Here is a 17,014-nt window from a genome sequence, read left to right as displayed (position 1 = left end):
AGCCCATGTTCACGTGGCTAGGTTCCAAAGCTAGGTTCCAAAGCACTGTCAGAGGATTTCAGCATTAGGGCTTTTTGGGTATCCTGTGTGCCTCTCTTGGCCCTCAGCCACTCACGGGGGTCTATGAATGCTCTTGGGCAGAAGTGAGCACGGTGTGAGGACTTGCGGTTGGAAGCTCTCAAACTTGGCCCCCCTGAACCTACAAGCTGAATGTTTGCGGACATGCTTATCAAAGGGGTAAGTTTGTGCAATCGCAGCAAAAACAAATGCTGCCATTGAGCGCAATATATCCTTGATCAAAGTTATTGTTTGATACAGCAAAAACTGAGGTTTTTCTTTGTGTCAAAAAATTTAGGAACTCAGCTAGGAAACACTGTCTCATAACGCCACAAGTACCAAGTTACTCCTAGGAATCTCCTCTGTATATTACATATTTGCAGTCTTTGCATATTTAAATGTCAGGGTACAAACAAGCGTTGTGCCCCCTGCATGTTTCATTTAAATGATACGAAGCTGTCATGTAAGCTTTTTTTTTTTTTTAAGTTACAATATAATCTCTGAGCATTACTTCTTTTGTATACTGACTGAAGTTAGTCTGGATAGACAGCCACGCAAAGAAGTTGAATCGGGCCCATTAGGGGTTCACCAAAGGACATTTAGGTATTTTATGCATGGCTGTTTCCATCGCGGTCACCCCTCCAGCAACTTCAGCTCTTTGTTTGGATTATGCATACCGTTTCCAACCATCAGAGGTTGCCTCGCCCTCCCCGTGTTTTGCCCTCGTTTTCAAATTCAAGATAAAACAGGACCCTGAAAACGCGGGCAAAACGTGGGGAGACGCAGGGGGAGAGCGAGGCGACCTCAGACAGTCAGAAATGGCATACATAATCCAAACAAAGACTCGAAGTCGTCAGAGGGGTGACTGCGAGGGAAACAGCCAGGCATAAAAGGCATTAGAGACAAATCAAAAGAAATGTGTTTTTGCTTGGTCAGATAATAAATATTGTTCTATAAATATTCCATAAATGTTTCAGTAATATTTAGAAAGGAATGTTCCAATTAGGGTCTTGATTAGGAAAATTTATGAGAAGGAAAAACAGAAAGATCTTAAAGAAGCCAGGGTGGATCCATAAACAGCTTTCTAAAGATTTGAGAAATAAAAAAGAGTAGGTTTTTATACTCCGCTTTTCTCTACCAAAAGGAGTCTCAAAGTGGCTTATAAGAGCCTTCTCTCCCCGCCCCCAACAGACATCTTATGAGGCAGGTGAGGCTGAGAGAGTTCGGAGAGAACAGCGACTAGCCCAAGGTTACCCAGCAGGCTTCATGTGCAGGAGTGGGGAAACAAACCCAGTTCTCCAGATTAGAGTCCGCCACTCTTAACCACTACATCACACTGGCTCATTTAGGAAATGGAAGGAGGCCTTATAACCAAGGATGAATATAAAACAAGAGGGAGGGTAGGAAGGGTTGTGTCAATGCTTGGCTGTCATGGCCCTTTCTTACATGCCCAGGGTAAGGCCAATTGCCATTTTGGGGCCAGGAAGCAATTTCCCTCCAGGCCAGATTGGCCAGGGATCCTGGAGGCTTTTGTGTTTTTTTGCCATCTTCTAGACATGGAGCAGGAGTCACTGGGTGTGTGTGTGGGGGGGGGAGGTAGTTGTGAATTTCCTGCATCATGCAGTGGGTGGACTAGATGACCCTGGAGGTTCCTTCCAACTCTGTTTCTATGATTCTAAAATGCTTGCATGTCATCTAACAGCATAATGATTTGAAGAGTGCTCAGACAAATGTATTCATAGGGTTGAGTTGTTGAGGCTTCACAAATATTGGACTTAAAAGTTCCTAAAAAGGAGAAAATTTGTTTAGTGAATCCGCACTTGGTCAGAATATGCACAGCCAACTGAACAATAAAGATTTTAAATAGCGTATGAGTTACAAGCCACAGCTTGTGCAATTTATAACATCTCCAGTGACAGTTATCAGACTCTGGTGCATCTTGAATTCTGTTCATTGTGCTGGATCTAACTAACTTATCCACCAGTGAAACAGGGAGGGGCCCCCTTAGATCACTAAAAAGCTATGCTGAAGACCACAAGGCCTGCGTGGACAAAAGAAGAAGAGTTGGTTTTTATATGCTGACTCTCTACCTTTTAAGGAGAATCAAACTGATTTACAATCTCCTTCCCTTCCTCTCCCCACAGCAGACACCTTGTGAGGTAGGTGGGGTTGAGAGAGATCGGAAAGAACTGTGACTAGCCCAAGGCCACCCAGCTGGCTTCATATGGAGGAGTGGGGAAACCAACCTGGTTCACTAGATTAGAGTCCGCCACTCAGGTGGAGGAGTGGGGAATCAAACCCGGTCCACCAGATTAGAACCACCGCTTTTCGCCACTACACCATGTGGCATGTAGTAAAGAGCAAGATGGAGTGAAAAAGCTGGCTAGATCCAACCCATTATCAACAACAAACAATAATATAACATCTGCAAGGAATTAGCTAAGAAAGAAGCTAAGAAATACTGGAGTTTAATTTTTTTATGGCTCTAAGCTAAAATAAATATACTGCAGCATACATTTCTAAAGACATACCAGAAGAAACTTCCCAATTAAACTACTCTTATTTCAGAAGAAATGCAGGGTTAGAGACCTAGTCAGTATTTGGATCATAGAATCATAGAGTTGGTAGGGACCACCAGGGTCATCTAGTGCAACCCCCTGCACAATGCAGGAAATTCACAACTACCCCCACACACACCCAGTGACCCTTGCTCCATGCTCAGAAGATGGCGAAGATGCCCTCCCTCTCATCATCTACTTAAGGTCATAGAATCAGCATTGACCTTAAGCAGATCATGAGAGGGAGGGCATCTTGGCCATCTTCTGGGCGTGGAGGGGTCACTGGGGTGTGGGGGGGGTAGTTGTGAATTTCCTGCATTGTGCAGGGGGTTGCACTAGATGACCTGGTGGTCCCTACCAACTCTATGATTCTATGATCCAAATACTGACTAGGCAGCCAACGGCAAACCACCTCTGAAGATCTCTTGCCTTCAAAACTCTCCAGGGTCACCATAAATTGGCTGTGACTTGACAGCAAAATTAAACTAAATTATTATTTTTTAATTCAGCAACTCATTTTAGAAGTCAGTCAGTCATTTATTAATACAGCACATAGCCAGTCATATATTTTAGAAGAAGAAGAGTTGGTTTTTATACTTTTTAAGGAGAATCAAACCGGCTTCTCTCACAATAGACACCTGTGGGGTAGGTGGGGCTGAGAGCTCAAAGAGAACTGTCACTAGCCCAAGGTCATCCAGCCGGCTTCATGTGGAGGAGTGGGGAAGCCAACCCGGTTCTCCAGATTAGCGTCCACCACTCATGTGGAGGAGTGGGGAATCGAACCCGGTTCTCCAGATTAGAGTCCACCACTCTTAACCACTACACCACGCTAGGCTCATTTTGAAGCTAGTTTTGGGGGAAGTACAGCCTTCTTTCTTTCCTCGTGGTAAGGTACTGGCAAATGTCATTACCGCCAATACTGCCACCAATACGGCCTTCACTCATGCCTTTGGAATGGCATCAGGAGTGGACATCGCTGGGTACTTGTCAGTGACACACCGCCCACTCCTGACCAAGGGTGGTCTTTCAGCCACTGCAAGCTGCCCTCGTTCTCTGGATTGCAAGACTTTGTGGGCGCCCGTTGGGATCATCCAATCTTTGGTGCGGAACCACACTGCCAGCCTGGGGATGAGAGCGCTAACTCCTCCTCGTCCAGATTCAGAAAAGTTGCCCCAGTGGTCCACCAAGATGGGTAGCCAAGTGAGCACATGTAGGCAGTACTGAGGAGCAGCTGCTGCTCAGAGAGAGATGGAGGAAGAGGAAGAGCTGTTTAGTGGGCGGGGCCTTCTGAAAGCTACCTCTCGCCTGGAGCTCACTAACCCTGGAGTCCAGTTGGCATTCCCAAAGAACCAGATTTGATTTTGGAGCCTTTAGGTGCTAGTCCATAACCTAGCCTACTATTGACAAGCCTTGTCCTTTGAGAATATATTCATCGCATTATCCTATATATTGCATTTGTACATGGGCAAAGCTGAATATCAACTTTGCCGAGATGTAACACTTACCAGTACAGTACACTTCTTTAGACTTAGTTTCAGCACACAAGCAAACCTCGTATTATAGTAGAAATTCTTTACTGAGCTTTGGAAAAATAAGAAATTTACTGCAGCCTAAAATAAATTACACATAATATACAATATATATATTTATACACTTACATGTGTATATATACACATATATTGATCTAGGATTGCAATCTTATTATTAAAGATTTCATCTGTTCTGAGCTACTTGCTCTAGAAATCTAGAAAATGGATTTGTGCAAAATAAAATAAAATAATTGTCACCATTCTAAAGCATATAGAAAAATATAATTTGGCTAAAGAAACCTTGAAATATTTTTATTTCAAGATATTTCCTCTAGGATTAAAATGACATCACATGGCCAAAGCCAACCCCTCTATGGCCACTGATGTGCCAGCTGGGCCCTTTCAGTGCACACATGCATGGCTACTTCCAGAGTTCTGGATTCGGGAGTGTGGCACACAACCAGAAGTCTAGAAAGAGGGCAAATATTATTCCTACACCAACTGTAGACAGCCAATTAATTGTGTAAGTACAACCTGTAGAGGTCCTACAGCGGTACCTATGGTTGGGAGCCCAGTGAAGCCCAAAACCTTGTCCACACCAGGCATCTCTGATGCACAAGCGCATTCAGTCGTCCGAGTGCAGATCGTGTGTCCCTGCCTTGTGAGGTTAAACTGATGCGTGATGGATGAACCTTGTATTCCTTTGCTCAATACCTCTGCAGATCCCCTTTACATGGCATGGAAGGATTCTGTTTTTGAAAAACATGCCTCTCTCATAGGCTTGGATTTATTTATATTATTCGGTCTTGGAGAAGTGTTGAAGCAATAGCCCTATCCCAAGTTCTCTACATCAAATGGATATACCATGATATTCTCTGAATAAGTTAGCAAGTATATTTTTGAATAGACAGTACAAACAGCCACACTTTCAAAACACTGGATTAGAACTTTGGTTTAAATATTGGTATGGTTTTTTTTGTCATCTTCCTTTTTAGGAAATAATCTCAGAAGCAATTTCTTACACCACATCTCAGCACAGTATCCCGCATACCAGGGGAACAAAAGGCTCTTCGAGAACGGGCTTTAGATGGGACTAATATTCTACATAAAGCTTCCAATTTAAATACCCATAATAGTCTTTAGAAAACATTTATAAGATTATTGTAGAACAGATGATAAACCAGAGATTCTAAAAGCCCGTTGGGTATCTCAGGTGATACAATGATCTCTAAACAGAAAGATTTGTCTTGTATTTATTACCGTCTATTTAATGTATTCTATTATTCACTTTTTCTTGACTCCTTGCCTCGGTACCTTGTTTTGTAGCAGTATACAGTACATCACATTGAACGATAAGAAATCCCAACTCAGGAGTCCACCATGATACATGTCAACAGAGCAAAGTCTTTTTTAAGCAGGTAAAATAAAGCTAATTTTTGCCAAATGTTGCCTTTTCGATCATTCATTCATTAAAAAAGGAAGTTGTGTGTGTGCGTGCCAGAGTGGAGGGAAAGGATCAAGGAGGTTGAGAGGACGGCAGCGGAGTCCACAAATAAACAGCACGACTTTGGTTGATAAACGGGAGACTGCCCAAAGAAAGGAGGTTCCCTCTAAGGCGTAGCAGCCACAACTTTTGAGTCGGCATGGAGTGAGAGAAGAAATTCAGCTGAGGAAGAAAAAGCAGAGACTGTTCCTCTAAGTGCCTCAACCGTGCCAGCATACTTGGTATGCTAGGGAATTCATTCTCTGAAACCTCTGGAATCAAGGCCTCTTTATTAAAAATAAACGAAAGAAAGTATGAGAGAAGAAAGATGCTTCCAGTTGTCCCACAGAGAACAGTCATCCCAGATCTGTCACTCGTTCTCGTCTCTCATTTCTACGATGTCCGTCATTTCCTCTGTCTGAGGCATGTCGGTCATTGCTGAATCTTCACCTTCTCTAGCGGTCTCGTTGTCATTCCTCTTCTTTTTCTAGGTTATGGAAAAAAAGGGCAATGTGGCAGATGGCCGGCACTCTTGCTGGACTTTAAACCAAGGAAACCCCCACTCCCAGAGACTCCCGGAACGTGTTCTCACTGTGGTGGCAAACTGGTCTCCAGGCTGTACCACCTTGGCTGTACCACCTGAAGCTCCTACGCCAAAACAATTCAATGCGCACAGAAAAACTAGATGTCAGGGAGAAAGCCAGGCTAGAACACTTCTTCCTGACATCTAGCAGTATGTGGGGAGTTAATTTTTGTTTGTTTTGCTTGGAGAACCATTCAGTCATATGAACCTTTCCCTATAGCCTGAAGAGTACAGCCCAAACACAGGTTCATCATCTCAGAAGTATGTCCAAACATAGGTCTTTTATGCATGGCTGTTTCACTCACCGTCACCCCTCCAACGACTTCGGGTCTTTGTGCTGATTATGCATGCTGTTTCCCACCGTCAGAGGTCACCTTGCTCTTGTGCGTTTCCCCGTTTTCAGGAACCTGTTTTATCTCAAATTTGAAAATGTGGACAAAATTCAGGGAAACGCAGGGGGAGAGCAAAGTGACCTCTGACACTGGGAAATGGCATACATAATTAACATGTTTTCAGAGGGGTGACAGAGAGTGAAACGGCCATGCATAAAAGACCATACTTTATTTATTGTGCTTTACAGGTTGGGAAACTTCCTATGCACACATAGGTTTGTGTACATGTAAATGTAGCAGAAGCACATTCAGAAAAACTCCAGCTTGTCTCTGAGACCTGCTCCCGCCCTCCTTCAGGACTGATCCTTTTTCTACGACTCAGACCCCTTTCTTTAGATGTCGCTTCCTGAGGGGAAGTAGGGCCACCTCAGTTTCCTACATTACATACAACTGTGGTTTACAAGTCAGTCCCTTAACAGGCTCTTCCATGGGGTGAGAACATATGAAGAGCCCTGCTGGATCTGACCAAGGCCCATCAAGTCCAGCAGTCTGTTCTCACAGTGGCCAACCAGGTGCCTCTAGGAAGCCCACAAGCAAGACGACTGCAGCAGCATTAGCCTGCCTGTGTTCCATGGCACCTAATATAATAGGCATGCTCCTAAAAGAACATAAGAAGAGTCCTGCTGGATCAGGCCAAGGCCCATCAAGCCCAGCAGTCTGTTCTCACAGTGGCCAACTATGTGCCTCCAGGAAGCCCACAAACCAAATGACTGTAGCAGCATTGTCCTGCCTGTCTTCCACAGCACCTAAGATAACAGGCATGCTCATAAGAACGTAAGAAAAGCCCTGATGGATCAGATCAAGTCCAGCAGTCTGTTCACACAGTGGCCAAACAGGTGCCTCCAGGAAGCCCACAAGCAAGACCACTGCAGCAGCATTATCCTGCCTGTGTTCCACAGCCCCTAATATAATAGGCATGCTCCTCTGATCCTGGAGAGAATAGGTGTGCATCATGACTAGTATCCATTTTGACTAGTGGCCATGGAAAGCCCTCTCCTCCATGAACATGTCCACTCCCCTGTTAAAGCCTTCCACGTTGGTGGCCATCACCACATCCTGTGGTAGCCAGTTCTACAATTTAACTATGCCCTGTGTGAAGAAGTACTTCCTGACCTGAATCTCCCACCCTTCAGCTTCAGTGGACGATCTCGGGTTCTAGTGTTATGAGAGAGGGAGAAAAGTTTCTCCCTGTCCACTCTCTCCATACCATGCAGTTAAGAACAGCTATAACATCCATGAACATGCAGAAATGTGAACCGATTCAAATATGCAGAAATTACGTCTCATAGTCCTTCCTGACTCAAATTCAAATATTTCAACTCAGTTTGTAAGACTGCTGCACACTGAAATGTTCAATAATAAAAAATGACAATTAACAAAAGGGGTGGGGAAAACCCGTTGATTTGTAGATCAGAATGCCTCAGATGTGGAAAAGAAAATCCAGCTGTTAGCAAAAGCTCTCAAAGGAGTTATCAATTATTATAAGCCAAAACAATATCTAACCGTATGAAACAACAAGCTCTTAAACAATAAAATCAAGGTAGAAGCTAAGGGGGGGAAAACCAGGCCTCAAGTCAGCAGTCTGAATTAATGTTCCTGGAATTCAAGAGAAATCTTCTTTAACTTCATCAAACAACAGTTAGACAAAAAAAATTGCTCAGCTAACTTCTCTATGCAAGTCGCCACTTACCTCTTTCTGATAAACGTAACACGCAGCTATTGCTACCATGGTGGATTCCCCCACAAAGCCAGCTAGAAGGGATCCAACTCCCAGGGTGGCTCCGTGGACACTAACAGCATTGAAGGGAAAAGAGACAAATCCTGTATTAGCCTTAATAACTGTGATGCTACAGCAGAGGCTCTCTACACACGATAAAGTGGACTCGTAATGGACACAGACATTAAAACAACATAAAACCTTTCACGTCCGTACAGTCGCGTGTACTGGGAGCCTGGCAACTGCATGCATTAGCAGCATGTGCTACATGCTATTCTCCCAATATGCATGATCACCATTTTGTATGAAAGGGGAAACACACATATTTTCAGCTTTTGTACATGTGAACCGGAACCCTGGCAAATGGGGTGGGTGGGATGTAGGGCCAGATTGGCAGGAGACCTCCTGCTGGCAGCCCTCTTCTTCCACCCATGGTGATGTCACTTCCAGTGTGGACCAGAAGCGATGTCACTGCATGGGGTGACACCGTACCATTTACCCAAAACGCTATGGTTAAACCACAAAATGCTTGAATGCTAGAACTGCAGAGTTCCAGTAACAGCACCGTTTCCCTCACCAGCATTGCCTCTGAGGTCACAAAGTTGGCTCTCAGATAGCAATACCGAAGGAACTGTATCCCATCAAGTCAGCCGTGGCCCTCAAAAACCACTTACAGGCCTACCTGGTTCTCCATCTGCTAGCAAGAGTAATACTACAGGTTGAGTATCCCTTATCCGGACTGCTTGGGACCAGAAGCGGTCCGTATTTCGGATCTTTCTTTGTTTTGGAATTTTTGCATATACGTAATGAGATCTCTTGGGGATGGGACCCAAGTCTAAAAACAAAATTCATTTTTTTTATATATATACTTTATACACATAGCCTGAATGTAATTTTAAACAATATTTTTAATAATTTTGTGTACGCTTAACCATCAGAAAGCAAACTGGCGTGGTGCTGAGGACCTGTGAGTAATGTCTGCGTGCCAGCTCAACGTCTGGTTTTCGGGTCAGTCCAGATATCGGATGTCCGGATAAGGGAAAGTCAACCTGCAGTATACATCAGGGCAGGGTGTCAGAGCTGGCTGCCGCTGCTGCATTCTGCAGGGATTTGAGTCAGCAATAATCTTCTTGGCAGACAACTAAGAGCTCCTCACCCCCCACCCCACCTGTACATTCTTGGGTAGCGAAACCTGCACAGAGGCCTCTCCAAGCAGGAGAAAACACAAATAAACAGGCTCATATTCCCAACAAGTTGAAGGGAGCGCAATGATCAGGTCTGGGCAATGAAATGGCACCTTTGGCTGAGCTAGCTGGAATCGATTGGAACGGACAAAGATGATGAAAGAAAAAGAGGGGACACAGCAGAACTGAAGGGGGGGGAAGCCAGAAAAGCCCCAAAGTACAAAACGCAAGGAAGACAAGTCGGAACTGGCCGAGGCTGATATGACAAGGTAAGTGAACAACGGACAACTCTGGGGCTACGGGTGGGACTGGGCACCAGCTGGACACTGTCTAAAAGGACACCACTGTAGAAACAGGATCCCATCATGGCTCGTTCTGGCAGGGCCAGGTCACAAAATGTGTGTCTGGCAGCACGTGGCACAATCCTGGGTGCGCTTAATTGGCTTTAAGTCCCGTTGAGCTCGATGGGACTGACACTCTAGTAAGTGTAGTGCAGGGAGCCAGTGTAGCGTAAGGGTCAGAGTGTCTGAATCCCCAACTCTGCCATGAAAGCGCACTGGGTCACCTTAGACCAGCTGCACACGCTCAGCCTACTGACCTCACAGGGCTGTTGTGAGAGTAAAATGGAGGAGAGGAGAATAATGTAAACTGCTTTGGGTCCCTAATGGGGAGAAAGGTAGCGTATCAGTGAACTAAGTAAGTAAGTAAATAAATGAGTGTGCTTAGTATTTCAGCCTGAATTACAGTATAATCATAAATAGCTGCTGATTTAAGAGTAGCAGTTCTCTTACAAAGGGATTTCAAAGGGAGATTAAAAAGAGAGACTGCTGAATTACAACTAATAACAAAACTCACGACTATGCATTCTCCAGGACTTAATAGAGATCTGGAATTCCAGTCTTGTTACCAATGCTAATTTCTCCATGCCTACCCCTCTGCATATCACACCTGATCCAATCACACCTGCCAATGTCACTTACCTGGTATTGACATTCCCATGCTATTGCCATTGGGTGTGTCTCTAAGGATAGATGGACTCACATTCTAGCTGTATCTGAAGAGGTGAGCTGTGGCTCATGAAAGCTCACACCCTGTCAGAAATTTTATTAGTCTTTAAGTTGCTACTGGACTCTTGCTCTTTTCTACTGCTATTGACAGGCTAACATTGTGGAGTATACTGTATACAATATACTGTAATACTGTACATGAACAATACAGGTTTAATGGGTTGTGTCGAAGTGTCTCATTGATAAATTAGGGTACGGATGACTTTCACCTCTCCTCCTATCTGGCCCAAAACAGAACATGTGCATATTACATGCAAAGCGATGGATAATATTCTTGGTTTATGCTGTGTGTGTTAAGTGCCGTCAAGTCACTCCTGACTCATGGCTTCCCTATGAATCAATGTCCTCCAAAACATCCTATCCTTAACAGCCTTGTTCAGGTCTTGCAGACTGAGGGCCGTGGCTTCCTTTACTGAGTCAACCCATCTCTTGTTGGATCTTCTTTCCCTGCTGCCTTCCACTTTTCCCAGCATGATTGTCTTTTCCAGTGACTCTTGTCTTCTCATAATGTGACCAAAGTACGGCAGCCTCACTTTAGTCTTTTTAGCTTCTAGGGTCAGTTAAGGCTTGATTTGATCTACAACCCACTGATTTGTCTTTTTTGGCAGTGCAGGGTATCCATAACACTCTCCTCCAACACCACATTTCAAAGGAATCTACTTTCTTCCTATCAGCTTTCTTCGTTGTCCAGCTTTCACATCCATACATAGTAATAGGGAATACGATGGCATGAATTCACTTGGTCTTGGTTGCCAGTGACACATCCTTACACTTAAGAATCTTTTCCAGGTTTATGGTACATATTTGGACATGGGATGTGTGTTGGAACGCCAGGAAAAAATGGAAGAGGAGAAGGAGGGTGACTTACCCCAAGTACGGCAGCACAATCAGGCTGGTGATGAGAACGATGATCCGCAGTACAGAGCTCGGGGCCAGCACAAAAGTCTTTTTTAGGGTCATCAGCCATCCTGTCAAGTGCGCCCTTACCGTGACTGTAAAACAAAACAAAACAGGAGAATTGTCAGATGTCATCCTAGGAGGGCCTCCGCTATCATTCGACAGCAAGAGCTTGCTTGCATCTTCTGCCTGTAGTAGAGATAATTTTAACTCTCTGCCAAAATACACACCCACATTTGGGTCGCTGTGGTGCTAAGATATCATACGTGTTTTAAGACACATGGACTATTTTAACATAAAGCCACAATAAAAGGTAAACATGTAATTTCAATATTGGGGTGGGGAGTTTTTTTGGGTTATATTATTTATTAAGGCAATATTAATTGGATTTTTCACCCCTCTTTTTTCTCCTTCCAAAAGGCTTTTATTTTTTTCACCTTGTACAACATTTGTGTGTATGTCAGGATGCATATTGTAAAACTGTGTATGTATGACCACTGAGGAAGGCCTGTAAAAGGCAAAAGCGTGTCTCATTAGATTTTGGTCATTTTATGTACTAACATAAACTGTTATGTGTTGGTAGTATTTGTAACTATGTTTGTGCTTTTTTAGGAAGCCTGTATTTTAGGCCCTGTGTTTTAAAATATAATCGTGTACAATTGACAAAGTTCAAATTAATCGGGGTTATTATTAATGGTCCGGTTCAATGAAATCAGTAACATGGGTGAGATGTGAACACCCCAGGCTAAGCCGTTACACAGAATGATTGCGATGTCTGTCTACAAACCAAAGTGTGATGTGGGAGCCAAACTCCAATTCCCTGTATTGCAAGTCAAAAACAACAAAGTTGGACCCGTCTTGCATCATCTGAGTTAACTGTCATGGAGTCACAACGTTCTCTCCGGTTGAACTGCATTAGGCAAACCCACGCACACACATATTTCCCCCATACCTGGAACTGGGAAGAAGGAGAAGATACGCAAAGGAATGACACAGAGCTCCGCAAAGGCAAAATCCACTCCAATTATGTCAACTAATATCTTCTCTGACACGTTTGGAGTCCAAAACATCACAAAGCAGAGCTGGGAAGAAGGACCAGAAAGGAAACAGTTAGAGCTGGACAACATCTCACCCCTTTCAATCAAGCCCTTTTATGCATTTGTTGCTTCCGTCACGTTCACCCTGACTTCTTCAGGACTTCGTTTTCATTATGCATGTTTTTCTGGACCTTTGGAAGTCACTTTGGAAGCTCTCCCCCCGCACTTCCCCTGTGTTTTCAGGATACTGTTTTACCACGAGGTTAACACCTGCGTTGAGGCCAGTTCAACTGCTAATCCAATGCATAGTTTTAATTTGGGTTTGTCTTCCCACGCCCACATTCTCACTTCTCCCTCCCACTCATCCTCTCCTCCCTCCCACTCATCCTTCCCCTTCCTCATCCAATCCCTCCCCTCGAAGCCATTTGAGAGTGCAGGTCTAGCAAGAGAATGCTGGAATACTAAGAGGCTGCTTATTTGTTCAGTTTCACAGCGAGTGGTCAGTTTCAGTCCTCCACTGGATGGAACAGCCAGATAGAACAGAGCCAGTCTGATTTGCCACTCCCCCCTTCTATGCATCCTCTTATAGGCATGAAAACTTTCTTGTTTGTTTGTGTGTGCACTAGCAAGAGAACGCTGGAATACTATGAGGCTACTGATTTGGTCAGTTTCACAGCAAGTGTTCAGTTTCAGTCCTTGGAACAGAGCCAAGCTGATTTGCCAGCCTCCCCTTATACATGTCCTTCTCTGCTTTGGCTGTAAAATGGCTACTCGGTTCAGCTCAAATGAAAAAATCCAGCTGTGGGGCTGGTAACGTTTTTCAAAAAAAGACACTACCGCCAATTATAAAGCAGCATTTTCAGGAGGGAGGGACTCGTGTCTGCCGGCCTTTTTTTTTTTGGTAGCGTTCTCGCAATTTATCGCTAGTGCACATGCGTGAACAAAAAAAATCAAAAGAAAGGGGGGTGGCAAGCCACGTAACAACATCAGTGACCACTCCCCCACTGGTTCAAATGCTCCACGTTTTCACTGGGGATGCATAACTGATCACAAGGTACTGCTGGAATTTCTTCATGGCAAAAAGCCCCTGTGCATAATGTTTTGAGAATTCGACTGCAAATACTGTGCAGTTAGAGAGCAGCAGATCCAGTGGAAACAGACCAGGCATAAAAGGCCTAACTCTGACTTTGACACAATTTATTTGCTTATACAGATGACCCTTAAAAGTCTCCTTCATTTTCACAACAGGTTGCTGCATTTTTGGCACATTAATTGTCTCATCAGAACAGCTACCAACTCTTGTCAGCCCCCAAGACCAGGTCAACTTGCACACAGCTCTCTATAAATGGGAGAGACATTGGCCATATACTCCATGGTTGAATGGGAATGTGACCCTAAGTCTCCAGGGTCCCAGGCAAACAAGTTACTCACTACATTTCACTGGCTTTCCTATACCATGCTTGCAAGGGACAGCAATACATGCTGTCCAGTTCTCACCACCACCACTCCTAGAGCAGCGCTGTGAACATTCTCCTTTTCCGTTATGACCTTAATTATCCAGCTGTTCCACTGGAGCTAATGCACTTTTTCTTCCTAGGAACTGATAATATGAGACCTAAAAGCTGACCTTGCTATTGAAAGCAAAGACTAAGCTGCGGAGAATCCAGATTAATGGAAGTTGAGCGCACCATTTTCCAATTAAAAACTGCTTTGGGAATCACTGTGATCTTATATATATGGATATGGAGAATTAAAATAAGTTCAAAGGCTTTTTAAGCTCTCTTTTTATTGCTCTAATTCTAGAAAGAGATTTTATGGTTGAAGAGAAAACATTTGAGAGAGACAGGATTTGTGGGATGACGAATACCTACAATTATAACAGCGCAGTAGTGTGCAGATTTAAAGCTCAGTATATTCAGAGGAGAATTAACTAATGTTTGCTTGCACAGACAAGTACTTATGAAAGTCAATTCCCTTTATATATCAGGAGATTCACTTACATCTCTAAAGGCAACAGGGTGTTGGATTTGTCATGCAATGTATTTCTCTTGCTCATTAGGGGGTCTGAACATCTTTATGTTTAGAAGTAACAACAGCTCAGTTACTTTAAGGTCTTGCCACAGAAGCTGGGACACAGAACACATTTATATGGTAAATTATGCCTACATGTTTGGTAAGTTACACTTCAATAACTTTCTTGTTCCCACACTGAATATAAACACCAGCAATTCTTCTTTGTACAAACACAACTCCCATCGAAGTGGCCCCCTGCTAACTCTGCTTTAGGTGTACCCGGGTAATGCAGAAAAACATGCCTCTGCTCAAAAAGACCATGTGTAAGTTTGCTCTAAAAGAAGCAAGGAAGCCACACAAATGACATTAAATGTTGGAAACAGTTCACACAGTTAATTGGAGGTTACACCATAGCCGGAGTTGAAAGTCTGAAGCAGAGTTCAGGGCTATATTCAGAGATCACACGGAAGCTGGAGTTTGCTCACAACGGGCACATACCGGCTCCCTCCTTCCTCCCCTCTCCCCTTGTGCAACATGCCGTGACTGAAGAAAGAAGTCTAACTCCAGTTTGTGGTGACATCTACATGTGGCCTTAGTAGGGTTGCCAATCTCCAGGTACTATGCAAAAATATAAAGAGTTGCTTTAGGGAAAAGCTTATTTAGAAATTGCAACTATTATGGCTCAAAATAAGAAATGATATTACCCTTTTTGTGTCCTGGTTCATGCTTACCACGTTTTTTTTGTTATATGTTATATAACAGGTTTGTAACAAGATGCTCATTTATTTGTCCTATTGACCCATTGTAAGAAGCATTACATTGGCTATACTCCTATATTTATTTGTTAAACTATTTGTATGAGTTTAATACAAATGAAATAGTTTATTGTCAGTTTCATTTTACAGCGGTATAATTTAATATATTTTTCACCAATATATCTAATCTGCACTATTATGCACACAAACTAATATCATTTCTTATTTTGAGCCATAGTAGTTGCAAAATCTCCAGGTACTAGCTGGACATCTCCTGCTATTACAACTGCTCTCCAGTCGATAGAGATCTGTCCACTTGGAGAAAATGGCCACTTGGGCAATTGGACTCTATGACATTGAAGTCCCTCCCCAAACCCCGCCCTCCTCAGGCTCCACCCCAAAAACCTCCCACTGGTGGCAAAAAGGGACCTGGCAACCCTAGGTCTTAGCAAACGGAGGTTTGCTTTGGTTCTTGAATTGGGAGGGGGGAAAGGAGGGTGGTTTCACTTCAAATGAGGCCAAACTCCATTTAGCTTGTGTTTCATTCGCCATCCTTAGATGTACATCTGATGAGTAAACTGTTTGCTAACCAGCCTGAATTTCAACCTCATTACAGTCACTTATCAACTGTTCCCAAGAACAGATTTATTATAAACGGAGTAAACAGAAAGGATGAATGTGGTCCAATATTAGGCACTGCACATCTTTAAAAGAGTTTCCAGATATTTTTGTTGTGCATTTTGTTTGCACTTCTTCCCTGCAAGGACAGGACAAGCCCAGCGGAGACTGTTTCCTAGCTTTGGCAAAAGCAGAGCTGTTTGTGAGTGGGGAGAAGTCAGCAAACACAACACAAGCAGGCACTTGGAAAGATACTTTTGGGGACTTCAGCTATTGAAGAAAAACAAGCCGTCCCTTGCCATCAGACTCCCAAAAACATCTCGGTGTATGCTTCTCTTAGGGTTGCCAACCTCCTGGTGGTGGATGGAGATCTCCCGCTATTACAACTGATCTCCAGCTGATAGAGATCAGTTCACCTGGAGAAAATGGCCGCTTTGGCCATTGGACTCTAGCGTGGCAACAGTCATAAAATATGTTACTGACTATATTATTAATAAGGTTGCCAACCTCAAAGTACTAGCTGGAGATCTCCTGCTATTACAACTGATCAGCAGCCAATAGAGATCAGTTCACCTGGAGAACATGGCCATTTTGGCAATTGCACTCTATGGCATTGAAGTCCCTCCCCTCCCCAAACCCCACCCTCCTCAGGCTCCACCCCCAAAACCTCCAGGTATTTCCCAACCTGGAGCTGGCAACCCTAGTGATCCCAGTGGCCTGCATCCTCATGCTATGCCAGTAGGAGAGGCTTAGCATGGCAACTAAGTTGTCTACTGTGATGCCAGCATGATAATGTCACATGACAGTTACTCCAGTGCCAACATGGCTATACTGGTGGCCAGCACTCGGGCAGCGTCAGGGTGCTAAGTTTTCTCATCCATGGTCCCTTAAGTGAAACCAATCTAAAGTGACGCCAGTAAAAGATGTGACAGAAATAACAACACTCCCGCTCAACACAAGCAGAGAATAGAAGTAATTCCCATCCCCAATCATAAGAACATAAGAAGAGCCCTGTTGGATCAGACCCAGGCCCATCAAGTCCAGCAGTCTGTTCACACAATGGCCAACCAGCTGCCTCTAGGAAGCCCACAAACAAGACGACTGCAGCAGCATTATCCTGCCTG

The 17,014-nt window shown here is 43.9% G+C and overlaps 1 protein-coding gene across 1 annotated transcript in view; it reads right to left on the bottom strand.

The window, feature by feature from the left end:
- Positions 1–5,997: 5,997 nt before the first annotated feature.
- Positions 5,998–17,014, bottom strand: part of ANKH (ANKH inorganic pyrophosphate transport regulator) — a 120,670-nt gene continuing 109,653 nt past the window's right edge. Inside the window, exons 9-12 of the mRNA XM_056854604.1 lie at positions 12,420–12,549; positions 11,439–11,562; positions 8,293–8,392; positions 5,998–6,114 (exon numbers count right to left, since the gene is read on the bottom strand). Coding sequence (XP_056710582.1) covers positions 5,998–6,114; positions 8,293–8,392; positions 11,439–11,562; positions 12,420–12,549 — 471 coding nt within the window. The remainder of the gene's footprint in view (positions 6,115–8,292; positions 8,393–11,438; positions 11,563–12,419; positions 12,550–17,014) is intronic.

Source organism: Euleptes europaea, chromosome 8, assembly GCF_029931775.1.
Source record: "Euleptes europaea isolate rEulEur1 chromosome 8, rEulEur1.hap1, whole genome shotgun sequence".
Classification (NCBI taxonomy): domain Eukaryota; kingdom Metazoa; phylum Chordata; class Lepidosauria; order Squamata; family Sphaerodactylidae; genus Euleptes; species Euleptes europaea.
The sequence above is the reverse complement of the archived record's forward strand: the minus strand, read 5'-3'. Positions and strand labels throughout refer to the sequence as shown.